This window comes from Cladosporium halotolerans, assembly GCF_011745625.1.
Source record: "Cladosporium halotolerans strain TM138-S3 chromosome Unknown Sca51, whole genome shotgun sequence".
Lineage (NCBI taxonomy): Eukaryota > Fungi > Ascomycota > Dothideomycetes > Cladosporiales > Cladosporiaceae > Cladosporium > Cladosporium halotolerans.
The window spans coordinates 78,830-105,384 of NW_027191502.1; the positions used below are offsets into that span (position 1 = coordinate 78,830).

Below are 26,555 nucleotides of genomic sequence, written 5' to 3' on the forward strand. Positions count from 1 at the left end.
CTATGTACCATTTCTTCGACGACTGCAAACCATCTTGATCGCTCAAGCTCTAAGCTCTAAGCTCAATGGGTACCGAGGTCTCTCAGAACCTTCACCGAGGACCACTCCACATCATGCGGCGTTGTTATTGCTGACCAGACCCTGACGGTATACCTACGACACGAAGTCGTCAACCTGACTTCTACTCAATCATCATTGGTTGCTGGCCACCAACTTGTCAGCAGCCGTTCTCCACCTTCAGCGGACGCATCTCCGCGTCTCAGACAACACCTCCAGCCATCCTTTGTATGCGTCATGTATACCACGCATGATGCGCTACGGCCATTGCAATGTCGCTCGTTCTCCGGATACGATTGCTATGTATCTGCCGAGAGCATGGCTTCGAAATGCGCGCTATCGATGCAGCTAGCTTGATATGACAGGATGTGATGCCAGCGCGCTGTTCCATACGTTGTACGCGAGGGGAAAGGAAGTCGGTCACCATTGATGCAAAAGCTCTAGACATCATCATGACAGCTCTATCTGGTGATAAACGCGCATCCCCGCGATTTTGAGACGTGTCAAATGTGCGGTCAGGCGGGATGACACTCCGAACACGCGTAGTTTCGCGCACATAAGAGGGTAGTCGTGCATTCCCATCTCGTTCGATTCTTTGCTCCTCGCATTGCTGTACATGGACTCTATTCCAATCAGGCAAATTCCAACTTCCACCATGAGCTCGATCAATCCTTCCCTCCCAGAGATGCGGTCGCCCCGCTACTCTCATATGATGTCGGCGAACGAAGGGCCAGCCGACATCATTGCGAAGGTGTCTGGCGCGGTCCAGGGCGGCAAAAGAGAGGACGATGCGCCCTACTTCACCAACAACGAGGGCCTCCCTTTCCCTGATCCTTGTCACAGCAAGAATGTGGGCGGCATTCCGTTGATGTCGGATGTGCACCTCATGCAGAAGCAGCAAACGTTCAATCGCTCGAAGAACCTGGAGCGAATGGTCCACCCTTGCGGCTCTGGCGCTTTTGGCTATTTCGAGACTACCGCCGACGTGTCCGATATGACCAAGGCGGACTTTCTTCAACGTCCCGGCGAGCGTACGCCTGCCTTCGTTCGCTTTTCTACTGTCACTCTGGGTAGAGAGTTCCCAGACGAGGCTCGTAACCCTCGAGGATTCGCGATCAAGCTCTACACTGGCGAGGGCAACTACGACATCGTCGGATTGAATTTCCCCGTGTTCTTTTGCAGGGACCCTATTCAAGGACCAGATGTCATTCGTTCCCAGGCTCGTAACCCGAAAAACTTCTTGCTCGACTACGACGCGACGTTCGACTTGCTTGGCAACACGCCAGAGGGCAACCACGCCGGTTTGATGTTCTTCTCCGACCACGGCACTCCTGACGGTTGGATCAACGAGCATGGATATGGATGCCACACGTTCAAGTGGGTGAACAAGGTACGTTGAGGATCATTGTTGTTGTCGAGGGATCATTATATGTTGTGATGACGTCACTGATTTTCCGCTTTAGGCCGGAGACTTCGTCTATATAAAGTACCACTTCATCGCGAAGCACGGCCAAAAGCAACTGTCTCAGCCAGAGGCCATTCGTATCTCTGGAGAGAACCCCGATTATTCTAAAGAGCAATTATGGGACACTATCGAAAGCGGCAAAGAAGTCGAGTGGACTGCCAAGGTGCAGGTGATGAAGCCCGAAGAAGCCGACCCAGAGAAACTCGGATTCGATCCATTCGATGTCACCAAGGTCTGGCCACGCGGACAGTTCCCAATGCACGATATCGGACGCCTCGTTTTGAATAAGAATCCCGAGAATTATCACAGAGATGTTGAACAAGCTGCATTCTCGCCCGGATCCATGCCACCCGGCATTGAAGACTCTCCCGACCCCCTTCTACAGCACCGCATGTGGTTTTATCGTGATGTAAGTCTTCCTATTTCTATCCAATGTTGTTGATTTGTGGAATTCGGACTTCGTTTGGGGGGTTTCACTTCGGTTTTGCGCCAAAAACTGCCAAATCCTTTGGTTGTACGCCGAAGCCCACACGAAAACCAAAGTGCGTACATTTCGCGCCTGGGTTTGCATTGAGCTATGGGGTTCAGTTCAGAACCATTGATTACAATGGCAACTCGAAACCTCTGCCTCTATGCAAAGACCTACAGAGGCAGAGGCTTTGGCAGATTGGAGTTGTGAAACCTCAAATTTGAGAATCCTAGGACGGCTACGAGAAGCCATGCAATCCCGGAACCCAATACCAACTATGTGCCGAAGTATACGTAGCTTGGTGAGGCTACTTATTAAACAGTTCACGTTCTAACATCTCACAGGCCCAGTACCACCGCGTTGGCGTCAACCTGCACCAGATCCCCGTCAACTGCCCATTCGCGGCACGGTCCTACAGCTCGCTCAACGTCGACGGTCCCATGCGCGTCGACGCCAACCACGCCGGCGGCAAACAGATCACTCCGAACAGCTTCGCACACAAGTTCCGCCCGGACGTCGCCGAGGCGCCCTACAAGCTGTCGGACAACATCGTCTCGCGCAAGAGCCACTACTACCACGAGGGCAAGCTGAGCGAGTACGACCAGCCTCGCGAACTCTACCGTCGCGTCATGGATGACAAGGCGCGCGCGAATCTGCACTCCAACACCGCCAAGATGCTGTCGAAGGTCAACTATCCGATCATTTCGAAGAGGTATCTGGCACAGATTTACTGCATTGCGCCGGAGTATGCGCGCGGTGTATATGATCTGACAAAGTTCAAGCATGAGAGCTTTGACTTCAGTGAGGTTGAGAAGGAGAGCAAGAATGCGCCGACGATGAAGAAGGAACCGAAATTGAGGCCCTCTGAGGGCGATAGGTTGATGGGTGCGCCGGCGAAGCCTTTCTACCAGTTGTAAGTGTCTCGAGACAACTGGAGTATAATTTATAACGAGGACCCATCAATGCCATGTTTCGCTTTGCGGCTGGCAACTCTTACCTAGTCAAAAGGTTTCGCATGCTGTATCGAGATCGGCTACTACCGGATGAATAGGGCCGTGGACCATCACTTGTCTGAAATCTTGTGGCCCTGCCCGCTCGTAGGCTCTCCGCTGAGGGGTCATCTTTAGAAAGTTTGGGCGGGCTGGTAGTACGTTGACATGTTTATCTACATGGGAAATACACATCATTGTAGGAGCTGTAGAAGCCTCTCCACGATCTGAATTCAAGTCTGAGGTGCTACCATTTCTTATAGATATTGTCAACGTGGTATTCGCTAGGGAGGGCCGGGCAGGCTGGAGCTGTACGATCCCACAGGCTTGCGGATAAGTGGGTTGCAAGAACCTTGTAAAATTTGCGCCTTCCTGCCGTTGGTGTTGGCGGATATCAAATAGGCCGCTTAGATCTTCGCCATGTACGGCGGCGGTCTCCCCGACCGATACTTGTCGTGCTGGCAAATGGCCAACACAGTCCCATCGCTCGCACGCTTCATCACGCCCCGCACAGTCACCAATCGCTTAGTCAATTGCAAAATCTCACTCTCCATCAAAATTGTCTCGCCCTCAACAGGCGGCCGCAAATACGTGACGTTCAAATTCCTCGTCACGCCCGAATCCGTCCCAGCATTTCTGCAGCCGAGAACAGCCATGCTGGTAGCCATGTCGAAAAAAGTGGCAATGGCGCCGCCGTGCATGTTTTTTGTGACCCTGTTATTGCTGAGGAGGGGCGGGACGGCGATCGTGTAGGTGGATTTGGCGTTCGTTGTGTCGGTTTCGGCGGTCACGGATGTGAGCACTGCCTGGCGAACGAAAGAGCCGTCGATGTTGTCAGGTGGCATGGACGCTGCGTAGGTATCCGAGAACTTCCGCATCTTCTCTGCGGCGGCTTTGTCTGCTTCTGTCTCCATGGTTTCGGGTGGCTGCGTGGGTTTCAGAAGCTGGTGCTCGAGAGCTCTGAAATTCGGTTGACTTTGTGTCCTGTTATTTTACTTTTGTGTATCAATGCCAATCCAGTGAAAATGATCTGGGTTCATTTTGCACTTGTCAGACGAGGTCGGCTCGACGAGGCGTTGGCGTACCCCGAGTTGCCGAGGTTCGATGTAGAAGTAGAACTCTCTGACAGGGTATCACGCTTGACTAAGGTAAAAAGACCTAGATTAATCTTCGTTCCAATATGGGCAAATCGACTTTAAATTTATCTGCCATAACAGTCTCAGCACATACACTCAGGATTGCGAATTGGATGGCGTCGATGAGATTGGTGATTAAGGTACGTTGCTAGCTGCGTTGTGGTTGGGCAAATTAGAGTTTAGAATAATCATCACTAATTGAAGTAAATTAGCGGCCTTAATCAGACGACGACATCTTTCCCACACTATTTCCAATAGTTATGTAAGTAGCATTTATACACTTCACTTTCTTCGAGCCTTCACTAGCTGTTTCTCGCTTCACTCTCCGTCATTTGTACACTTCACTTTCTTCTAGCCTTCACGAGCTGTTTCTCGCTTCACTCTCCGTGAGCATAAAAAAGGGCGTCCCCGCTCATGAAGTCGATTCTCACCTTGTCAAGTTTCATCTGCATCATCGCTATCGCAATCACAGCTTTCTACAACCAAGACATCGCCGCCGAGTACATGCGATCGTTGTTGAACAAATCACCCTTCAAAAATATCTCCAGGACTCTCACCTCAAACGCTACCAGACCTCACACCGGCATGTCTCCATCTTCGACCTTTGTCGGCCTTCCGGTCATCCCTCCCAACGACCCTTCCCTCACATCTACGTCGCCCAAGTCCCGTGGCATTGCTAAGGTCTTTGAGGCCATTGAGCAATCAGAAGGGGCAGGGGCCACAGTCCGCCGCTCTATTGGCACACCTCGGTTGCGCAATTTCAGCCCTTTTTTGATGCTCGATCATTTTTCCATATCTCCGGGTGCCGGATTTCCCGATCACCCGCATCGTGGTCAAGAAACAGTGACTTACCTGCTTAACGGCGCAGTCGACCACGAGGACTTTGCCGGAAACAAGGGGACCATCAATTCCGGCGATCTGCAGTTTATGACCGCTGGTAGGGGCATCGTCCATGCCGAGATGCCGCACGACAACGGCGACGGATCCAGCAACGTGGGCATGCAGCTGTGGGTCGACTTGCCTCGGAGCTTGAAGGCATGTGAGCCGCGATACCGCGACGTGAGATCGTCAGAGATCCCCATCTACGAGAGTGAAGACGGCAAAGTGACCGTGAAAGTCATCTCCGGCCAGAGCCACGGCGTCGACAGCCTGCAAGAACTCGCCTACACGCCCGTCTGGCTTCTCGACATTACCGTTCGCCCCGGCGGCAGCATCACGCAAGCGTTGCCAGCGAACTGGAATGCCTTCGCGTACTCCCTGAACGGCACGGTGACCTGGGACACCGGGTCGGAGACGAAGCAGGTACCGGAGTTTCACAACACCGTTTTCGAGCAGAAGGGCGACAACGTCAAAGCTTCGGTGCCGGAGGGCGATAAAGAGGCCAGGTTCATTCTCGTGGCTGGCATGCCGCTTGACCAACCCATTGTGCAGTATGGACCGTTTGTGCTGAATGACGCGAGCCAGGTGCGTCAGGCGCTTATGGATTACCAGAGCTTTTCGAATGGATTTGAGAGGGCGAGGAATTGGGAGAGCGAGATTGGGAAGTCCATGCAGTAAGGGGATTGGAAGGAAACTTGAATAGTTCGGAACGAGGCCTGTTGATAGAGTGACACCTGATCTGATAATGTGCCTATAGCGAGTTTATTGTTAGTTAAAAGAATGAAGTGTGATATACAGCAATCCTAATGCGCCCCACCCGACAGTACTCTGGCATGAGTTCTCAACAATGTTGGATGAAAAATCTGTTCATGATACAGTGCATTTATATGGCAGTAGACCGGCTTTGTGACGGTGATGTACACGTAGTTTAGAGCCGCAAATATCGTACAACGCTGATGTGACGCCTTTGAATGGCTCGTGGCGTGATCGGCCTCTCTCTGGCATCAAACCTTAGATGATGGGCTGTACGGCCATAACGCTCTTCATATCTGCGCCGCATTCCCCGGGATCGCGCCCAGTGACCCGAATCTTTGGGTCTCCCTTCACGAGTTGTCGCTAGCAAATCTTAGATTGCAAGCTCATTCAAGCAGCAGCCCACTGTCGATCTCCTCGTCGCTCCTCACGCGCAGCTCCTTGATCTTCAGGACCGTGTAGCGGTGCTTGCTCTTGACCGTCTTCACCTTCCTTTGCCTCCGCTTCGTCTTCTCCTTGTACCTCATCGGCTCACTCTCCACACCCATGACCACAGCCCTGCAGACGAAAAGCCTGTCGTCAATGTAAGAGAACTTCCCCTTCGCGATGTGGGGAATGAAATGCGGCGCCTGCACAGCACCCGGCGAGCTCCCCAGCGCGCCCTCGGGCATCACGCGGCTGTGGCTCGTCAGGTTTCCAGTCGTCGGATCCACGACCTCCACGGTCTGCATCGTCGGACTCTTCAGTTTAGGCGTCTGCACTGCAGCTTTCAGGGTGTAGTCTCTTGATCCGAGGCTGGTCGCGCGGTCCAAGCGGATCACGTCGCCGGGCTCGACGTCCTTCATCAAGAATGGTAGCCTGAGGGTGTCGCCCTGGGTGAGGAGGTAAGGGCGGGCGTAGATATGTGCGGAGATGTAGTGCGAGCCTTGCGCGCGGAGGAGAGGCAGCATCTCGCGCACTTGGGGCGAGATCTCGACTGGTGCATTCTTTCCAGATGCGCCGGCAGCGGGCGAAGGTAGAGGCGGTGCGGTTTCCGAGGTGTTCGCGGGCTCGGATGACTCTGTGGATGTTTCGGACTTCTTGGGCATGGAATGTTGCAAGATGCTCTGCTTCTGCGACAATGGTTGGGCGGTGTTCGGAGGTGGGACGTCGCTCTTTTCCGTTGCATTGGGTATCGTTGACAGGTTCGCGGTCCAAGGGAGGAGAAAGGTAGGCGGCAGCTGGCCACGACTATCCAGCGCCGCTCTCCTGAGCGTTCGTGATATTATGCTCGCCATGGCTGTGATTTGATGTGTACGAGCACAAACAATAATCCATCACACGTTCGCTTTCCCCAAGGAGATGCACAGAAACCAAGCTGCGGCCGGGAGGCGGAGGTCTGCCTGAGGCACGCAGTGCCATTTTTGGGGACATCTCGAACTTTTCGCCTCCAGCCATTCTCCAACGTTCTCGCCCCCGCGCGATCAACTTTCTTCTACACTCCACCATCTTTGCACAAAACACTCGGGAGACGTCACCGCCATGCCGCAGAACGAGTACATTGAGCGCTTCACCAAGCAGCATGGTCGCCGCTTCGACCATGAGGAGCGCGCCCGCAAGAAGGCCGCCCGCGAGGCCCACCATGCCTCTGAGAAGTCGCAGAACCTGCGCGGTTTCCGCGCCAAGATGTACCAGCAGCAGCGCCACAAGGAGAAGATTCAGATGAAGAAGCAGATCAAGCAGCAGGAGGAGAAGAACGTCAAGGGCAACGAGCCTGCCGCGCCTTCCAGTACACCCTTGCCCTCTTACCTACTTGACCGTTCCAACGAGACCAATGCCAAGGCTCTCAGTTCAGCGATCAAGAACAAGAGGCAGGAGAAGGCCGCCAAGTTCTCGGTACCTCTGCCTAAGGTCAGGGGTATTGCTGAGGAGGAGATGTTCAAGGTTGTGAAGACCGGCAAGAAGACGGCGAAGAAGAGCTGGAAGCGCATGATCACCAAGCCCACGTTTGTCGGTCCTGATTTCACTCGTCGCCCCGTCAAGTACGAGCGTTTCATCAGGCCCATGGGTCTGCGTTACAAGAAGGCCAACGTTACCCACCCCGAGCTCGGTGTGACCGTCCAGCTTCCCATCATCAGCGTGAAGAAGAACCCGCAGAACCCGATGTACACCCAGCTTGGTGTGTTGACCAAGGGTACGATCATCGAGGTCAACGTGTCTGAGCTTGGTCTGGTGACGGCTGGCGGTAAGGTCGTCTGGGGTCGTTGGGCTCAGATCACCAACAACTGCGAGAACGATGGCTGTGTGAACGCGTAAGTCTCGCCTCGATATTCAGGCCCCGGATATTCCGCTAACATCGTCTAGTGTCCTCCTTGTTTGAGCGATACCAGCGTAACAAACGAACTTCAGCATCGGTCAGTCGACCGACGGAGCGCGTGACGCACGTGCTCCGCAATCGGCTCGGCGGCGCGTTCTATCTCATTCAGGCGTTCCGGTGGGACCAAGCACGGTGTTCAACACGCGTGCGTCGTCAGTGTGGGCGACACGAATGAACGCCGTGCCAGCTTCAGAGTCATTCTATCACGACCCAGAGCACTCAACGGCGACTGCACCTGGGAGCCTTCCAACTGGCCCGGAAGCATTGTCGGAAGCAACTGAAGACAGTACTGAAGCCCAAGTGGCTTAATCTCCGACGCTATACCCCAGCTGCCACAATATCTAAAGGATCGGATCTATCCTGGACCTCGCGGCCTCAGGCTCGAGAACTCCAGACGAATCATCCCACTTTCGCAGGCGATTAGGGTGGACTGAACAGCCCTTCCGATTGGCCGGCATCCAAACAGCGAGGCACACAAGCGATAGGACCGCGGGCCGCCCGGCGTTTCGGCAGCAGGGAATCCACATTCGTGACGATGACACCTGCAGCGCCCGCGAGACCATCGTCTCGATCGTGAGACATCTAATACACACCAGTTTCTCTCTCTCGCGATCTCCTTGATACCCAAAGGACAACGCCATGCCAATACAAATACGTAGCGTACCTAACTAAATGCAAACCACCCAAAAAGGTGGACCTCGAACCCGCAACAGCGTCCCGCGCTAGCAATCTCCTCCCCGTCTCGTCTCACCACCGCTCTCAGTACGTACTGTGTACTCCCGCCTTTCCCTTTCCCTTTCCCTCCTTCGCCATCCCCGTCCGCGCGTTCCCGCGTTCCCCGCCGCCGGAGCTTTTGGGCAACAATGCAGCGGCCGGACCAAACAAAGGCGTTCTCCCTACTACTTACTACTGCTGTACCTAGCATGTCTCTGACTCTGACCCTCCTGTTCCGTTCCGAGGTGGTTTGCCGTGAGCGGCGAGCGGCGGACGAGCCGCTCGCCGTCCGCTGCCTTGGCTTTTCGCGCGTCACTATTCCATGAAGGTTAGAAAGAGTAGGTAGACGAGCAGGCCCGGGGTAGCGAGTCCGGGACGTTTTCTTTCCTTTTTTTTTTGTGGGAGCCGAGGCTCTTTAGAGCCGTCGTTTCCGGCCGTGAGGGAGGCGGCGGTCGCCTGGCCTTTTTTTTCTGCTCGGGTGCACTGTCATCCCGCACGAGAAGGGGGGCTTTGAGTTGCCTGAGGCTGACTGGGTGTGGGATTCACGATACGCGATCAGATTGGGTTTGGTCTATCTATGGTTCTGGCGCTTTTCGCGCGGGTGTGAGTTTCCTTTCCCTGGGTAGGCGTGGGGGCAGGGGTGTGCGTTTCTTGTTTTCGTCTGATTATTATTTTGCTTTTCGGAGGGCTTTTGCTTGACCTCTGGACTACAGATACGATCTTTCGATCTATTTGCCGCGTTTTGGGCTGCAGCGTAGAGGGCTCACTTCCCTCATGCAAGCGGTGCAGGACGGCTGAGATGAAGGTGGCGTTTGGATTCGCTGCGCTCATCTCGCTGAGGGAGTCATCGTTGGGTTTGATTTCCTTATCCCGACACTGATTGCTAATGACGCCTGCGGTGTCGACGAGTCTATCGATCTAGACTCGGCACATGTCGAGAAATCTCATGGCGACGCGGGTGAGCCGTTTGCGGCTTGCGTGTGGCTCTCAACCGTCACGTCAAGTCAAGTCTTTACTACTGCTCACTAATGAGCGGTGATTGCACAATACGCTTTGCCTGACGCACGATCGATTCGAGGCCTTACAGCTCGCTTGGCGACTGCTCGCATCTCGCAGTCATTCATGCACGGCTGACAGTATTGTCCGACGAGGCATTCTTCGCGCGTCGCCTGGCGGAGCTACAATTACGACTACGACTGCGATGCAACGGCGCGAGGCGATAAGGGCACCTCGCTCGACGCGCGCCTCTTGTGGCTAAGGCGAGGCGGTCATTGACCGCTATAGTCATGAACCATGTATAGGTACCGGAAGGCTGGAGAGACGGTGACCTGACTCGCGGAGGGGCGCCAGAGAGAGCAGGATTGCGCGGGCGTTTGCGAGGATGATCTCACAGCCGGGCGGTGAGGGCGCTACGCTGCGCTGCGCTTCTGATCTTCATGTCATCATTCGTGATTTTCCCGCGGGCGATCGGAGGATTTGTTTTAGTTCGTCGCGGTAGCTGTGGGAGAAATGACAGGGACGCAGGCGGGATTGCGACAGGCCAGCCGGAAGCGCTGCCGCGGTGTTGGTAGCCTTTCTAGCAGGCTGCATGAAGAGCAGAGCCCGACTATAGCGAGACGTTAGCCTGTTGCAGCTGGCGACGGCGATGGCTAGCTGCGGTGGTGAGCGTGCAGTCGGCGTGGTGTTATAGGCGGCGCGGGCGGGCGCGATTAGGCTTCGGGCTTGGGCAGGGAGGCGTTTTTCCACACGGGCTCTTCCCTGCTGCGTTGCGAGACCGACACGTGGGATGGGCCGGGCAGCCTGAGTTCCCGTTCATCCGTTCATTCCCGCGCATCTAGGTTACCGGAGTTTGGGTAGGCCATCGACTTCACATGTCGACGGCGGCCGCGACGGGCGTGTAGACGGGGAGCTGCCATGCTGGACGTCCGACAAGACACGGCCGCCGGCGTGGCAGATGGCAGACACACGCGGCGGCCTCGCACGGCGTCACGAGCGCCCTGAGACAGGCTCGCTCGTGAGCGTGTCGCCCTCGTGACCACGCTGCGACGGCGCCTTCACAAGCTTGCGCCGGCTGCCCGCATGCACACCCACTTTGCTCGCCCACCACCCAGCCTCGCCGGCGCAGGCAGGCCCGCCTGACGAGCAGCGCCGCCCAGGTACCCGCGTACCGCCCTGGCATGGCCGGCAGCAGTGACTGCCCGCGCGATGCCCCGGCACGATCGTATCCACCGGCGCGTGTCGCAGCTCGTCGGTGCGTGGAGGGGGCCGCGGGCTCGCATGCCGCATGCCGCACGTCGCAGGTGTGAGAGACGGCGGGCACTCGTAGGCGCGGCGGCGCTCTGCACGAAGCCGCCGAGCTGCACGCCCGGCCAACCACGAGGCCGTGTGTGCTCCGCCTATGCACAAATACCCAATTCTTCAGGCTCCAGGCTTGGGCGGCGAGGGCTCGCAGCGTGCCCGCCCGCTGCTGCCATCGCGCCCGGCGCCAGCCTGTGCCTGTGCCTGTGCCAGTGCCAGTGCCAGTGCCAGTGCCAGTGCCAGTGCCAGTGGAGGCCCGCCGGCCCAGCGTACTGCGAGCCTGTGCCTGCTGCCTCCTCCTCGTCCGGCTCCCACGAGCGAGCGCTGCTCCAGCTGCTGCGTGCGCGCTACCGTCATCCCATTGCCCCCGGCCCAGCGCAGCACCAGCACCTGACATAGACTTGCTGCCCGCGTCCTCGCCCATGTCCCGCGCTGAGCCTGTGTCTATACAAACCAGCCTTTCCCTGTCGCCCTCGCCGCCCCGAGTCCTCAACCAGCATTGATTGTCGCTCCTCGTCCATCCCTCGCCGGCCCTGGACCCTTCCCGTCGCCCGCCGCCTCCCGCCGTCTTCACACACGGCACGAGAGCCTAGCAAACACCTACCCGTCGCCAACATCCGCCGTGCCCTCCCTCTCGCCGTGACGCTGAGCGCCGCCTCGTTGCTGCCCTCGCCTTGCTGCTGTGCACGCCGCATCGGTCGTCGTAGCGTCGGCTCGTTGCTGCCGATTTCAGCCGAGTAGGGTAGGCACACCGCCCACCGCCGCCTCGATCGCCCGGCCTCGCTCCGTTTGCACGCTTGCGCGTTTGTCTCTTGCTCTGCTGCGGCATGGCCCTTGCTGCACGCAACCGCTTCGCGTTCGAGCAAACACGTCCCGCGCGCGCGCCCATCCATCAACAGCACCAGCACCAGGCCGCGACCCAGCAGCGCCAGACCCAGCAGCCAGACGCCAAGCGTCCTGCCACCTACCTCGACGACGACGACACCACCGCCATTTTGGACGCCAACATCCTCGATGCTGACATCATGCAATCGCCTGCCCACCAGAGTATTTCATATCGCAAGGATTCCTTCGCCCAAAGCTCCGGCGTGCTGTCGCCTACCGAGGGTCAAAGCTGGGAGCAGCATTACCCGGGAAGCCTTCCGATCGAGCCCTCGATGAACACCTTTCCGAGCTCTTTCAACAACGATCCCACCGGCTACGGTCGGCATCACAGCATCTCTGGCCCGCCCTCGCATCAGCATGCCTCCAATGGTGGTGTGTGGTCGATCGCCGCAGATTCGGGGCATTGCACGCCTGCTGGAAGCCTCGACCCCGTTCCACCTCCGCCGACTTTCGATGGTGCACCGTATGGACACCAGCGTGCGGATAGCGCCCATGGCACATTCACCCACCCTGCACCGCCTCATGCGTTCAGTGCGTCGGCTGCCGACTCTGGTTTCATAGCCGCTCCGCAGGTCCAGACACCGATGTCTCCCCACTCGCATCAAGACTGGATGGGTATGGCGCAGCAGGAAATGGAAGGTCGTCCTGGTCCTCGACAGATGCGTCCTAGTTCTCCTCCGCGAACAATGGTCGACTTGCAGCGGAGAGACGGCATCAGGAAGAAGAACGGCCGCATCGACATTCCTCAGGAGCGGAATATTCACACAATCGATCATCTCATCGAGACCACCAAGGATGAAGATATGTTGAAGGAGTTGAAGCAGCAAAAGCGGCTGCTGCGAAATCGGGAAGCCGCGTAAGTCTGGTGCCGTCGCTCCTGCCTTACTACCGCCGCTGACAACTTAATTCAGACTTCAGTCGAGACAACGCAAGAAGAAGCACACCGAGGACCTCGAGTCAAAGGAAAAGGGTTACTCGCAACAAATATCGCTGTTAGAGCAACAGCTTCAAGAACTCACCGTCGACCGCGACAGTCTCTCCCGCGACCGCCAAATCCTCATCCATCGTTTGCAAGACGCCGAGCGCATCATCGAGGGTCTCCACATGGAGAAACGCGACATGCTCATGAAGCACACGGAGGAGACCTCAGGTCTGCGGAAGAGATTACAGGTGATTACAGACCGCCTTGATGCCAGTCCGGCACCGGCGATGTCAGCGAACCCTAGTAGTACTGGCTTCAGCGACTTCACCGGAGAGATGGATGCTCTGAACATCGGACCGCATGAGTGGGATAGCCTGATCTTCGTGCCTGACGGCCAAAACACCGGCGTCATGGACGATTTCGGCTTCGACCCACAGCCAATGACACAGATCAAGCCCTCGCCGATGCTGGAGAAGAAGGCTTCATCAAGTACCATCGTCCCGAGCCCGGCGAGAAAGGCGAACGACAACTCCACCGACCAGCCCATCGCATCGAGTCTCATCTTCACGCTCCTCCTCTTCGGTGCTTTCATCGCTTCCAAACCGGCCACTTCGTCATCCGGAATTCCCAAGATGCCGCCGGATGTGCGCGCTGCTGCTCCTACGGTCCTGAACAGCCTCCTCTCCGACAACAACGTTTCAACGCAACAGCAGCAAGCCCGAAACGCAATGCAGACGTTCCAAGAGCCCGCCCCTTCCAATGCCCTTCAGAGCAACAACCGCGTTACCAATAACCTCGACCAGCTCCACCAGCGATTGACTTCTCCGACCAAGCAACAGGAGCACGAGGCGGCTTTTTCTATGACGCAGGCACAGTACGAAAACCTCATCGACCCCGGCTTTCCCATGCACAATGACCACTCTGCCAGTCAAGCTCGCCCAGCGCGCCGTAATCTCGCCCAAGCGCTTGCGAATGCGCAAGCCGCGGATACTGGCAGCAAGGCTGAGGTCTATACCCGAAGTCTGCTCTTTGACCAGATCCCTACGGATGTAGTCAAGCAATTCCGAGAGATGGTGCGTGATCGCGAGCAGAGAGATCAACATCAGCAACAACAGCAGCAGCAGCAGCCGCAGTACTACAAGCTCGAGGTGTAGTCGCACCACGAAAGCCAATCCGCACCTCTTCAGACAACACCGACAACAAACAGCAATCACCCAAGGCTCACGAGCCGTGAACGGGGATCTGCGCCTTCACCATTTTCCATTTCCTTGTAATTTCATCCGGCGTTCTGCGACGATTCCCAAGATCGACACGAAGCGGCATTTTGCAAGGAAGTAGACAACCCTACTTCCTCTTGATTCCATCTATCACGGGCCCGACGAAGATAACGACCACCTGCATCCACCACCCCTCTGATTCTCCTTGCATCAACCATATCAATCATAACTCCCTTGTCAATCTACCGACCACTTACTTCGACAACCTTCTTCTGGAACCACTTTCGATTTGTCAGATTTTCCCGACTTCTTCAACTATCCTGTGGCTTCAACACCTGCGCGCGGGCGGTCTCCCAAATATAGGGCTTGCTTGCTTAGACCGCGGTGTACAGCGCGGCGAGGCCCATCTTTTTATATCTATGTCAATTCGCCTATCCCATTTGTCGGTTCTGTCCATCTGGGCTGTCTAAATTCTCCGTGAGGCCGTGTTCGCGAAATCGGACGCGAGCCCCGACTGTCAAATCTCTGTCCAAGCTACGGAAACTTGTTCTTCTCATTCCGACCGAGAGCCCTGGATGGCCTTTGTCAGAATCTGTCTATTTCTCGACAATTTGAATCTTGGAAGATTCTTTCTGCTTCTGTCAAATTTCTGTCCTGACCTTCTGCTGCGAATCGAGACGAGATTTTGAGAAACGACGAAAATGCAGAGACGACGAACGGATCAACGAGTCCACGGACGAAATCCCTGCGACTTTTTGCGACGACGGACGACGACGACGACGACGAGAGACATTTTTATCCCCTTTTGGGTGTTTCCTTTTCCCTCCTGTATTTCTGGATATCTTGCCGATCTTATCTATCTCTTTGGATACGGGCGAGCGAGGAGTGTAGATACAGATGCTTTTCGACTTTTAATTTCGAAGAACCGCCTTCTGCTTCTCCCGTCTCTTGGCTCTTGTCTCTCCCTTCTCAGACCCATTTGGTGTTGTGAAACTGTTCCTTTCCATGTTCCCCCAAGCAGTGGGATTCACTGTAGGAGCATTGGGCACTCGAGCGGGCCGTCCAGGTGTTTCTGTCCGTGGACCACACTCGCTTTATCCTCGTCATCATACGCAACGTCCCAGACCCCGTGTCATGTGCCTGCGCGCAGCAATAAGTGAGCCCTGACTCTCCGTTGGAAACCCAAAATCGTTGGCCTGATCGGCGTTTCGAGGCCGTCCAGGACCGCGGGTCCGAACTCCCGTCACCTGAAGCAACCATTACATGTCGCACTCAGCAGCCTTCAAGGCCGCGGTTCTGTGGTAATGCCCCAACCTTGCGAAAGATGGCCCAGGCATCACTTCCAGTCCAGCTGGAAGAACCCTTCCGCAGCGTTACCTGTCACCAGACCCTTCTCCTTAGCCGCATATCATCACATTATCGTGCTCGATCCCGAGCACCCACGCCCCCAGTCTATTTCGGCTTCGGATTATATTTGTCTTTCCAAATCCTGCACTCAAAGTCAGCGTGCCATCCGTCACCGGCTTCCGAGTACCGTCCACGATGAAACTCACCATGAATTCCCAACCGTCTTCGACCCCTTCTGCTCCGCGAGGCGGAGGTATTGCGCGGCCTTGAACTGCAGTAGTAAATGCGGGTCAGCAAGGGCGTCTTTATATATGTGTTCGGAGGGAAGGTATCCTATTGGTGCGAGCTGAGGTAGGCTGAGGCGCATGGCGGCCCAACTTGCGAATCGAAGTCGATGGTCGACGATGAGGTCGCCGGGGTGCTGTCACGGGGCAAGGTATGCAGGGCTTGGGCAAAGTAACACCGAACCATGGCGATAAAATAGTAAACAAAGCAGAAGGAAGTAGAAACCCACCTTATCCTTCGGCCCCCCAAACCCCTCCAAAAAGCACCAAGCCGCCTCCTCCATCGCGTCCGTATCGCCCAGATTCGCCGCCGTCTCGTAGTACTGCCGTGCAGCCAGCGGGTCCTTCTTGACGCCCCACGCGTACCGGAAGCAATTCGCCAGCTCGAAGATCGCCAGCACCAGCTCGCCCTTCGCCGCGCCGCCCTTCGTCATGCCCGCTTCCAGCGCCGCTTGCTCGACGGCCGCGCTGTTCGACGCCGCGAGCGAGAGGAAGTGGATCGCGCGCGCAGGCTCCGCGTCTATGCCCCAGCCGTGGCGGAGTGCGAGGCCGTAGAGGACTTGGCTGAGGGCGTTGTTGGCGCCCGTGGGGGAGGCGAGGGTCCCGAACATTGCTGTGGAGGCGGTGAGGTCGCCGGACTCGTGCAGCCGGATGGCTTCTTGGATCGAGATGTCGGTTTGTTGGGTTGCGACGCTGCGGCTACGGTCGCGGGGCGTTGAGGCAGACGTGGGTAGGGTGGAGAGGGGGCGGCCGGTGCGTTCGTCGTCCGTGGCGTCTCCTGGTGTGTTGGTGGTGTTACTGCTGGGTGCTGAAGGGTCGGCGAAGGGAGACGAGGAGGCTAGAATCGTTGCGCGCTTCTCCCATTGTGCTTCGCGCTGCGCATTGACGTATTTGTTGCCTTCGTCGGCAGCGCCGTTGACGTGGATGGAGGGCACGGAGACCGAGTCTGGTGCCGCGGGCAGGTTCTCTGGTAAGTGCGAGCTTGTCGCGGCGTCTTGTGATTTCGACCGCGAGCGCCCTCCACCACCGCCGATGTGCAGTCGCTCTGATAGTCTCCTCTCCTGCTTTGGCCGGATGGCCAGTGTGTTTGCTCCCTTCGTCTCCTCGGAGTCTAGCGATGTTCGCGTCTTGCCAGCGTCTCGGGGTGTGTGGGCGCTCGAAGATCTGCTGAAGAGTGTACGCCTGCGCTCTTTCTTCTGCTCCTTAGCCGGCGCTGGCTTCTCAACATTGTCTCCATCGAAAGACGGAGGCTCGATCACTTCCTCCGACTCTGTCGTCGTGCGAATGATCTTGAATTCAGGCACCTCCAGGGCAGCGGGCGCAGGGGGTTTGGCTGTGCTGGCATCCTTGCTTATGCTTTCTTTCTTCCTCAATAGATCTTTGAGGCCGTTCATGGCTGCGATTCTACGGATCGATCGCGACTTCGCTCGCACTGTTCAGGCTGCGGGACGGCGGACAGCTGGTCTCGATGGCGTGCACGGGGGTAAATGCTGGCGGGTGGAAGATGAGGGGTAAGAGACGTGGGCGCTTGCTGGCGCGAGGCTTCCAGTAAAAAGAAGAAATAGTAGCAATGTGAAACTGCACAGCCTACCGTGAATGCAACGTATATTTCTGGGAGAGACAGGGCCTGACGACGCGCCGAGGTTGGCGGGCAGGCTGAGTTCAGACGGAGCATCCTTCGAGGATCATCCTAGTAAGGTAGGGCTGCTGAGACCCTGAGTTCTATTGGGGATCCACATCTCTAGGTTCGAGGATACAGCGCCTGAAGACAGAGGTGGCCGTGTCATCAGGCGGCGGTGATCAGCGTGAGATACAAAAATATCACCAACTTGGAATCTGTTCCATTCAAACATTGTTTTGGTTCAAGAGTATCTTCTTCTGCTCTGCTTTTTTCGTTACTCGATAATCTTACACAATGCTTCTTTCGTTTCTCGATCGTATGCAACTGCGCATGCGGTTCACGCATTACGCCTCAAACTAATGGGTATCTTAATCAAAAGCAACATAGTCCTCGTTCTTAGCGAAACCAGGTCCATTGTCCGTTACGATCTCGACGTCATATTCGTCAGAGTCAATGTCTTTGGCGTCCGGGGTTTCCTGGTTCTCATCCTCGTCTTCAACCTCCGAATCATCGCCCTGACGAGCCTTACGGCGCTCGACGTTAGCATGGCGAAGATGCGGGAGCTTGCAACTTTGGTTAGGACATTCGCCGTTCTCAGCGAAGTCAGGACACTCATAAATGTGGCGTTTGCCGCACTTAGTGCCGGCGTCGCAATACCCTAACAGGGCAAAGGGGCGACAAATCAGAGGGCCGGGGGAAACAGAAACGTGAGCAAAGCGGCATGCATTGTTTTTGCAGTTGCCGTTCAAGAAGTGTGCGCAGGCCGGCACACGGTTATAGGTCGGCTTATGGGACAAGTCGCATAGGTCACCTTTGATGCAGGATCCAGTGCGGAAGAAGGTCTTGCACATGGCTACCTTCTCCGGATTGTGTTCAAAACGGCAATTGTCGCCAAAACGACAGACTCCTGCGAGAGATGTTAGGTACGAACGAATGTGCTCACCCACAAACGACAATGAGAGATATCATTTGTAGCCTGTCAGGAAAGGTTTGGTGACGCGATCTCGAATAAATACCGTTCTGAGTGAAGTATTGGCAGGCCGCAGTGGGTCTCTTGGAAGTCCTGTGACAAGGTTAGTATTGACAAAGCTTCAGGATTGCTGAACCCGACATACTGGGATACTGTGGTCGAGGCGACTCGGAGAAGGTTCCCGCTCTTAGTACGAAGGAATTGGACCCCGGCAACTACGGCCTTCTTTGGCGTCTCCTGTGAGGTTTCTGGCACGCTTAGCATGCCTTGATCGCGGTGTTCTGTCACGGTGGTGTGCTCACCAGAGAGTCTGATGAGCTTGCTGCCATCTTCCTTCATAGAGAAACGGATGCCCTCAATCATCAACTCGCGGGTCACATTAGGAGTGTTGGAGTGTCTGGTGGGTTGGGTCTGCTTTTGGGGATCCTGCGAAATCTGTTGTTCTTGCGATGCCCGCTGCTGCTCCTGCTGCTGCTCCTGCGAGGCCTGTTGCTGCGATATCTGTTGCTGCGGCGTCGGCTGCTGTGGATGCTGCGGCTGAGGCGGGGGCGTATTGCTGGACGAAGAGGACGGAGGCGTGTTCACGAGGGTGCGGTTCTGAAACGTGTAGCCATACCCGCCGCGGCCGCGGCCTCTTGGAGACGGAAAAGGAGCCCAGCGATGATTCGTTGCATAGTGGTTGGAACGGTGCGGCGCATGGCTAGCGTGGGTGTGTGCTTGGTGGAGGTTGGCGTTTGTCGCAAACGGCTCAGATTGCTGCTGTTTGTGGCGGTTGATCTGGCCGGCCAGCGCGGCGATCCTTGCCTGCATGGCGGCATCGTCGTCCGTCATGTTAGGCAATGCTCAATACTCACGCTATGCAATGAAGATCTGGTGCGCAGTGGCAGGGTGCGGGAAAGGATGTAGTTGTCGTGAACACAAAGCGGCGCGAGCGAGAAGGAAGTCGCTTGCTCATGTAAGCGCGCGCACGCGCGATTGGGCAACAAGGTCCGTGCACCTCTTCACATGTTCCACCACTTGTCTGAAGATTCGTGGCCTGCCACCGAGTAGGCTCTCCGCCGAGAGGTCCCTTTTCGAAGTCTAGTAGGGATGGTAGTACGGTAACGATTTTATTTGGATAGGGGATATCTTATGTTATTGGCGGTTTAGAAGCCTCCTCGCAATTTGGATCCGAGCTTAGAGTGCCACCCTTTCCTCTGTGGATATGAATATAATACATACCGGAGAGAGCTGGGGACGCCATATAATGCCACAGGCTTCGACACAACTAGTGGTTGGTGCCTCAGGCTTTTACGAGCTGTTCGCCTTTTGGGCACAAAGAGGCATGGGCAATTGTCGTAAACGCACATCTCATGCAGAGTGCATTTTCATATGACCAAGATCATCACGCCTCTTATTATCGTAATCATGGATCGAACAACGCCACCGCCCGAATAGGACTCCCACTCCCACCCCTCAGCTTCCACGGGAACCCAACAAACGTAAACCTCCCTTTCCCAACGACCTTCTCCAAATGATCCAACCCCTCAATATGCGTGATCCCGCGCTCACCGCAGATGTTGTGCGCCTGGAAGTTCATCTCCCCCTCCGGACTGGGACTGATCGCTTCCACGCCTGCGGGCAACACACGTTAGCAGCCGGATGAAGAAACCCTTCTGACGACGAGGAGTTATCGCGACACACTCACCAAACATCTTGCAACCTCTATCGGCCAACCACCTCACCGAATCCGGATGCAATCCCGGGAAATCATGCTGCCACCTGGGCTCATCGAACCCCACCCTCTTATTGAATGCCATGTAAATCAGCACCGTGTCGCCCTCTCTGATCTCCTCACCAGCCTTCTCTAATGCCTCCTCCATCTCGCGCACGGAAATTGCCGCCCGCAACTCCACGTGCGATAGGTCGAGCGCGATGGCGGACGTATAGAAGTCCTCGAGCGGCAGCTCGTCGATCGAGGCGCCGCCGGGGCCGAAGTGCTTGGGGGCGTCGACGTGCGTGCCGGAGCGGTCAGACATGGTGAGTGCGTAGGAGGCGGAGCGGAAGGTCGTGTTGCCGGCCACTTTAGGCTGGTGCGTGTCCCATTGCGTTTGGATCTTGTGATTGTTACCAATGCGACGAGATTGTGAGTTTGGCGATGGGGAGGTGGCTTACGAAAGGGACGTGGAAAGGGTGGTTTTGACAACGGTGGTATAGTTCACGACTTAGGTCAACTATCACTGGCTTCTGTATTACTGTTGAGGTGAGTCGTTTTTGCACCATTGGTGAGGTGAAATGTGGCGAGAGGGCATTGCGGCCCAGGGATCGGATGATGCTCGAAGCCATCTTGCGGAATTCACTTGACTTTTACAAATGAGCAAGTATGCTGAGTTTGAACGTCTTAAGGTAATTTAGAGAAAGTAAATTTACTTCAACCGTCTTCAGTAGGAACAACTGATGTCAAGCATCATTGATCGTCACCAAACGCTGCCGATCACGGCCTCTGACCTCGGCTTCTGGAGCTGCAGCTTGACAGCTTCCTATCTAGATTTCCTTATCGTCTTCCTAAAATGCCAATCTCTCATACCATTGCTTTTTCATTCATGACGTTTTGATCGTGCTCCGCACAAAAGCAAAACGCCTGATCAATCGTCTGTGGCCAGACTTAATAATTAGAATGTTGAAACCAAAAGTAGTTGATCGATTGACGCTGGCCTACTCGCGTGACATCTGCACTGGCTTCATCGTATTGGGATCCAGAGGCATGGAACTGTACGTGCTGTGGCATACTTCGTAGCATTTCATGTAATACATAAAAGTCGAATGCTTTCAACAAACTTAGGCATTGGGTGCGCCAGGTCCGCCAGCGTTGCGCTGCTTGTTGACGACGTACTCATCCAGGAAGTCGGGGTCGTTCTCGAACTCTTCCTTGAGCTGTAGCCGTTAGTTAGCATATGATAGAGTGCCCGCAAGATGTAAGACTTACAATGTCAAGACCGCCAACGAGCTCGCCACCAACGTAGACCTGCGGGAACGTCGGCCACTCGGAGAACTCCTTCAGGCCCTGCCTGACCTCATCATCTGCCAGAATGTTGAAGAAGCCGTAGCGCACGCCCTTCTCGCGCAGGAGGCTGACCGTCTGTCTGCTAAACCCGCACTGCGGCGCGGACGGTGTGCCCTTCATGAACAACATGACCGGCGCGGCCTTGACGAGCTCGCCCAAGCGCGAGTGCAGCTCCTCCTTCGATGTGCCGTTCGCCTCGCCGCTGGTGTACTCGGGCGCGGTCTTGGGGTCTGATTCGCCGGGCGCATACTTGGAGAGTCCTGCGTCGCCGTTCGCTGGAGCCGCAGGCGCTCCCTCCGAAGGCGGCGGCCTCGTCACTTTCTGCGCCGGGGGCAGGCCAGTCTTGCTCGCATCGCCTGCCGTTGGTCGGCCCGCGTGCTGCTCCACTGCGCTCCTGACCTTACTGGCATCGGTGCCCGTCACGCTGTCCACGACTTGTCCGTTCTTCTGCAGGATCACAAGCGGCACCTGGGTGACGTCGTAGTGCTCGCTGACCTCGCTTACTTCTTCGGCGTCCAGACTAAGGAAGGCGGTTCGCGGGGGGTTGGAGGCGGGGTATGTGCCGGCGAGGGTGGACAAGATGGTGCCCATCTGCTTGCAGGGCTCGGCCCATGGTGCGTGGAAATAGATGACGGCGAGGCAATCGGTTGGGAGGGCGGAAATGTGGTCGGTGAAATCGCCCTCGGTCGCTATGGGTGTGACTGTGCAGCTGGCAGTCATGGCGGCGGTTGTCTAGGGTGTCGCGAGAGGGAAAATTGTTGAGTCGTTTGTCGGAGTAGACGGTGCGATCAGTGGCGATCAAAAGTCGTATGGGTATATGTTGGGCGGGAAAGTGGGTGGCTGTTATCGTCGCAAGGCTGTGCGGACGAGAGAGATTTGGCGAGTGTAACAGCGGCGATGGCGTAATAAGAAAGAAAGTCGGGAGAGTTCTTGACGGCTGCAGGTGGGGGAAATGGCCGCCCGCAAAAAGCGCGGTCATCTAATCTGATCTTGGCTGATCTGATCGCCGGAGCTTGAACGGCGAAGTTGCCGACTCGCCGAGCTGCCTCTGGTAAATTTCCTGTCCGACCAGCGACCAGCCGAACGCAAACCACACCCTCGCCTTCGAGCACCCACATAACCCGCCAAAATGCTTCAATCACAGCCGCTTCGCCAGATCAAGCCCAAGAATGCGCGCACCAAGCGCTTCTTGGAAAACAAGGCGCCCCAGGTGCACGAGAACCCGCGCACGACTCTCTTCCTGAAGTATACTTCTACCTCCGAGGTGCTCAACCTGGTCATGACCGACCTGCACGCTCTGAAGCGCCCGCTGGCTATCAAATTTAACAAGAAGAACGACATCCACCCTTTCGAGGACCCGTCGAGTTTGGAATTCTTCAGCGAGAAGAACGACGCCTCTGTCATGGTCTTCGCCAGCCACAGCAAGAAGCGCCCGCACTGCCTGACCATGGTGCGCATGTTCGACTGGAAGGTTTTGGATATGCTGGAGCTACTGGTCGACCCCGAGACTCTGCGCACTCTGTCGCAATTCAAGAACGACAAGGCGCGTGTTGGTCTCAAGCCGCTCATCTCTTTCTCCGGCAGCGCCTTCGACAGCCCCACAGAGAACGCTTACACGCTCGCAAAGTCAATGCTGCTGGATATGTTCAAGGGCCCGGATGTCGACAAGGTTGATGTTGAGGGTCTGCAATACATCATCAACTTTTCGGTGGAGGAGGAGGAGAACGAGGAGGTTAAGCCAATGATCCACATGCGCTGCTACCTTTTGAGGACGAAGAAGGCTGGTGGCAGTCTGCCTAAGGTTGAGGTGGAAGAGATGGGCCCTAGGATTGATTTCAGGGTCGGCAGGACCAAGGATGCCGATGTGGACATGCTCAAGGAGGCTATGCGCAAGCCGAAGACGACAGAGGTGAGTTCTACTATACGCGCTCCTCGTGAATCATTACCATGCACAATTACTAACCAAATACATCAGGCCAAGACGAAGAAGAACATCGAGACGGACATCATTGGCGACAAGATCGGCCGCATCCACACAGGCAAGCAAGACCTCAGCCAGCTGCAGACCAGGAAGATGAAGGGTCTCAAGCGCAGCCGAGACGTGCCCGACGACGAGGATGCGTTCGCCGGCGCCGATGAGCTCGTCAACGGTTCGGGCGACAAGAAGGCCCGAATCGATGAGGCTTGATCGCGTCGTTCTCCGCGTCGAGCTCACTTTTCTTCCGTCTTGCGTTTTCAGCGTGGCGTTGGCGGGCTATGTGTACCAAAAAAATCATTTCTATATAGGGCTTATCGTGGCATTGTGGGATCTGAATGGTCGGTGATGAGTGGTAGCATTATTATACGCGAAATCGATATCTAGTCCATCGCAGCAAGTGTTGCATCATCATCATCCATGAATATCGTTCTCAAGACTGAAGATGGATTCCACCAATCAGTGTATTGGAAAGAAACTGCAGATGGATACCACCAGACAGTGCATTGGAAGTAAACTGAAGATGGAGGCCACCAGACAGTGCATTGAGAAGAAACTGCAGATGGAGACCACCAGACAGTGCATTGGAAGTAAACTGAAGATGGAGGCCACCAGACAGTGCATTGGAAAGAAGCTGAAGATGGAGACCACCAGACAGTGCATTGAAAAGAAACTGCAGATGGAGACCACCAGACAGTGCATTGAAAAGAAACTGAAGATGGAGACCACCAATCAGTGCATTGAAAAGAAACTGCAGATGGAGACCACCAGACAGTGCGGTTGTTTTCTGTCGTCGCCGCTGACACATCCCATAGAGTGCGCACCATCGCTGTCTTCGCCGGTGTTGTTGCGCCCGGACTCAGCAACATTATCTGCGCCAGTGTCTGCACCAGACTCAGCCGTTGTTTGTCTATTGTCTACATCCATGTTGGCCGACATTGCAGGCTGTGGTGGCGTTGGCGACTACTGAGCCGCAAGTGAAGAAAAAGCCATTGTGCGGCTGCTCGAGGGCTACAGATCCGGAGAGCTGGTATATGATTTGCTCAACCCTTGAAGCTGTCTATCGGCCTTGGGTGCCGCGCGGGAGTTTAGTTGGCGCTGCCGGGGCCGGAAAGCTCGTGACTTCAAGACCGCCGTCGCCGTTTATGCCAGGGTACCTGACCTTGGCCGAGGTGATGGAATTGCCGTCGAGATTGAAAGTGACGGACTCGGCCGGCCCACGCTGCGGGTCAGGCTGCGGAAGCGGAAACTGCGGCACTTGGTACACTGGCACGCTATACGGCTGCGCCCCAGAGATTTCGTCGTGCTTCCGCTTTGACGAGACCTTACCCTCGTCGATTTGGCGCTGGTTGTTCATCCATTGCCTGCCTTTCTCTTGTTGGTGGGACAGGCCGGCTGCTTTCAGATACGCCCGAGGCCTGGCGCGCACATCCTCGGGAAGCATGTCGCCCAGGTCCAGGAGCTCCTCTCTCGTCTGGCCTGACCAGTCCGACACAAGATCCTCACCTTTCATCGGTTGCGGCGTGATTTGCTGGCCGCGCCTCTTGCGGGGAGCATCCCGCGGCTTGTAGGCGGGCAGCTTGTACCCATCGCTGCCACGGCCCATCATCTGTCTCCACAGATGGTCGTTGCGACTGACGTTCTCGAGCAGGACGCAGTTCGCATTCTCGCCGCCAAAGTGGCGGCACTCTGAGCAAGGATCGGCCTTGCCGCTCTGTCGCCCGACCTTGTCGCACTATCTAGAATCAGTATCAACGTGCAATGTTCTCGACGGGAGGACTTACGGGAAGCGATTGGTCAAGGCACCTCTGACATTCCTGGCCAGGGATGTCGGACACCGTGTAGTTGTCATTTGGCCGGAGCTCTGGGCTCAACTCCGGCGGGTGTGGGCGCGTGCAGGTTCTTCCGAACCTGCACTCTCCATTGATGTAGTACGGGCATGGCCCGTTTGCGGTAGACATTGTTGCGAGTTGTTGTGTGTCTTGCAGTGAATACCTGTGTAGTGCTTGGTTTTGCGAAGCGATACGCGAGTGAGTGCCTACTTGACTGGAGGCTTCCGAGTTGCTAGCGACGCTACTGCAGCGGCCCGCTGCGGTCCCTCAAAATTGCTCACGCGCCAGAGCCAATCACGCGCTACTTGCGCAGTATAACGAAGTTGAGTCTCTAAACAAGCAACCAATCACATCGGCCGACCGCACATTGCCCATCCACATCCTTACAAACATCTCTAAACCATCCGCCCTCCAGCTCAATCGCAAACGACAGCACGAACAAAATGCCTGAATTTATGGAAGACGTCGAGCGCAAGGGACTTTGCGATCACGAGCAGTGGACTGTTGGTTGCGATGCTTGTCGTTATGTTGATTATGGGTATCAGTGCCGCGAGGTGAGCGCATTGGGATTCTGACACGGATGTGCCGTAGCTGACTTTCAACAGAGTCTGATCCTGCATAAGAAGTGCGAGAATGATATCGAGAGCGCGAAATCTCGCCTTGCGGATCAGGCGCTCACCCCGGCCCAAAGAAAGCGCATCGAGGAAGCGCTGGAGACCGCAACACGGCAAGGCGAAAGCTGGGACCAGTTCTTGGAGGGGCTTTACGAACTTTTCGAGCCATATGCCGAGGCTGTGAACAAGGTCAAAGGTATGTTCAGAACTGTTTACATTGCTCCAGTACCTTACGGTCCGCTAATTAGTAACAGAGAACAAGCCGGAATTGTGGGCGAAGAAATTCCAGGAGCTTGCAGAAGTGAACGCTGCAGAGCTTGACAGGATCTTCTACACTGTCTACCCCGATAGAAGCGCGGGCAAATTTCAGGCAGAGATTCAATCTCATGGGCCCGCTAATATCGAATCGAGCGAACCGCATCCGCCTAAGGCCGCCTCAAATCAAGATCCGGAGAAAGGCCCGCCAAAGCAGAAGACCAAAGCAGGCTTGAACGACTGGTCAACCGAGATGAAGAATGCATGGATTGCCTCAGATCTTGGCACACCACGGAATTCCGATCGCGAGAAGCGCAATGAGATGATCGCAGACAAGCTGCGGGCCGCGACCGCGAAGCTGCATATTGACGACAACAGAGGTGTGCATAATCAATCAATTCAAGTTTCAGGGCCCTGACTTGATTGATTGCCAAGGATTTTTCAGATTGATTGATTGCTTACTTCACATCGACC

General features: G+C 55.9%; 12 protein-coding genes across 12 annotated transcripts; 5 read left to right on the plus strand and 7 right to left on the minus strand.

The window, feature by feature from the left end:
• Positions 1-259: 259 nt before the first annotated feature.
• Positions 260-3,233, plus strand: WHR41_08941 (uncharacterized protein). Its single transcript, XM_069377545.1, has 3 exons — positions 260-1,447; positions 1,521-1,931; positions 2,336-3,233. Exons 1-3 carry the CDS (start codon positions 674-676, stop codon positions 2,906-2,908), a joined length of 1,758 nt encoding a protein of 585 aa, XP_069225515.1. The 5' UTR covers positions 260-673; the 3' UTR covers positions 2,909-3,233.
• Positions 3,234-3,387: 154 nt separating this feature from the next.
• Positions 3,388-3,894, minus strand: WHR41_08942 (uncharacterized protein; the record flags this gene model as incomplete). Its single annotated transcript, XM_069377546.1, has 1 exon — positions 3,388-3,894. One exon carries the CDS (start codon positions 3,892-3,894, stop codon positions 3,388-3,390), a length of 507 nt encoding a protein of 168 aa, XP_069225514.1.
• A 636-nt stretch (positions 3,895-4,530) lies between these two features.
• Positions 4,531-5,673, plus strand: WHR41_08943 (uncharacterized protein; the record flags this gene model as incomplete). Its single annotated transcript, XM_069377547.1, has 1 exon — positions 4,531-5,673. The coding sequence occupies one exon, from the start codon at positions 4,531-4,533 to the stop codon at positions 5,671-5,673; it is 1,143 nt and encodes a 380-aa protein (XP_069225513.1).
• A 461-nt stretch (positions 5,674-6,134) lies between these two features.
• On the minus strand, positions 6,135-7,025 carry WHR41_08944 (mitochondrial 54S ribosomal protein bL21m; the record flags this gene model as incomplete). The annotated part of the gene is made up of 1 exon (XM_069377548.1): positions 6,135-7,025. One exon carries the CDS (start codon positions 7,023-7,025, stop codon positions 6,135-6,137), a length of 891 nt encoding a protein of 296 aa, XP_069225518.1.
• A 133-nt stretch (positions 7,026-7,158) lies between these two features.
• On the plus strand, positions 7,159-8,816 carry nsa2 (Ribosome biogenesis protein nsa2). Its single transcript, XM_069377549.1, has 2 exons — positions 7,159-8,039; positions 8,092-8,816. The coding sequence occupies exons 1-2, from the start codon at positions 7,270-7,272 to the stop codon at positions 8,105-8,107; spliced, it is 786 nt and encodes a 261-aa protein (XP_069225517.1). The 5' UTR covers positions 7,159-7,269; the 3' UTR covers positions 8,108-8,816.
• Positions 8,817-11,943: 3,127 nt separating this feature from the next.
• On the plus strand, positions 11,944-14,261 carry WHR41_08946 (uncharacterized protein; the record flags this gene model as incomplete). The annotated part of the gene is made up of 2 exons (XM_069377550.1): positions 11,944-12,857; positions 12,913-14,261. 2 exons carry the CDS (start codon positions 11,944-11,946, stop codon positions 14,075-14,077), a joined length of 2,079 nt encoding a protein of 692 aa, XP_069225520.1. The 3' UTR covers positions 14,078-14,261.
• A 516-nt stretch (positions 14,262-14,777) lies between these two features.
• WHR41_08947 (uncharacterized protein) lies at positions 14,778-17,165 on the minus strand (the record flags this gene model as incomplete). Its single annotated transcript, XM_069377551.1, has 3 exons — positions 14,778-15,629; positions 15,694-15,758; positions 16,002-17,165. The coding sequence occupies 3 exons, from the start codon at positions 17,163-17,165 to the stop codon at positions 15,593-15,595; spliced, it is 1,266 nt and encodes a 421-aa protein (XP_069225519.1). The 3' UTR covers positions 14,778-15,592.
• A 441-nt stretch (positions 17,166-17,606) lies between these two features.
• WHR41_08948 (uncharacterized protein) lies at positions 17,607-19,275 on the minus strand. Its single transcript, XM_069377552.1, has 4 exons — positions 18,665-19,275; positions 18,508-18,610; positions 18,409-18,455; positions 17,607-18,299 (listed from the first exon to the last, which is right to left on the minus strand). The coding sequence occupies exons 1-4, from the start codon at positions 19,191-19,193 to the stop codon at positions 17,761-17,763; spliced, it is 1,218 nt and encodes a 405-aa protein (XP_069225522.1). The 5' UTR covers positions 19,194-19,275; the 3' UTR covers positions 17,607-17,760.
• A 419-nt stretch (positions 19,276-19,694) lies between these two features.
• WHR41_08949 (uncharacterized protein) lies at positions 19,695-20,687 on the minus strand (the record flags this gene model as incomplete). Its single annotated transcript, XM_069377553.1, has 3 exons — positions 19,695-19,976; positions 20,050-20,458; positions 20,517-20,687. The coding sequence occupies 3 exons, from the start codon at positions 20,685-20,687 to the stop codon at positions 19,768-19,770; spliced, it is 789 nt and encodes a 262-aa protein (XP_069225521.1). The 3' UTR covers positions 19,695-19,767.
• A 492-nt stretch (positions 20,688-21,179) lies between these two features.
• Positions 21,180-22,313, minus strand: WHR41_08950 (uncharacterized protein; the record flags this gene model as incomplete). Its single annotated transcript, XM_069377554.1, has 2 exons — positions 21,328-22,313; positions 21,180-21,275 (listed from the first exon to the last, which is right to left on the minus strand). The coding sequence occupies exons 1-2, from the start codon at positions 22,123-22,125 to the stop codon at positions 21,180-21,182; spliced, it is 894 nt and encodes a 297-aa protein (XP_069225523.1). The 5' UTR covers positions 22,126-22,313.
• Positions 22,314-22,478: 165 nt separating this feature from the next.
• Positions 22,479-23,807, plus strand: WHR41_08951 (uncharacterized protein). Its single transcript, XM_069377555.1, has 2 exons — positions 22,479-23,314; positions 23,381-23,807. The coding sequence occupies exons 1-2, from the start codon at positions 22,535-22,537 to the stop codon at positions 23,591-23,593; spliced, it is 993 nt and encodes a 330-aa protein (XP_069225524.1). The 5' UTR covers positions 22,479-22,534; the 3' UTR covers positions 23,594-23,807.
• A 327-nt stretch (positions 23,808-24,134) lies between these two features.
• WHR41_08952 (uncharacterized protein) lies at positions 24,135-25,369 on the minus strand. Its single transcript, XM_069377556.1, has 2 exons — positions 25,165-25,369; positions 24,135-25,115 (listed from the first exon to the last, which is right to left on the minus strand). Exons 1-2 carry the CDS (start codon positions 25,339-25,341, stop codon positions 24,441-24,443), a joined length of 852 nt encoding a protein of 283 aa, XP_069225525.1. The 5' UTR covers positions 25,342-25,369; the 3' UTR covers positions 24,135-24,440.
• Positions 25,370-26,555: the final 1,186 nt, after the last annotated feature.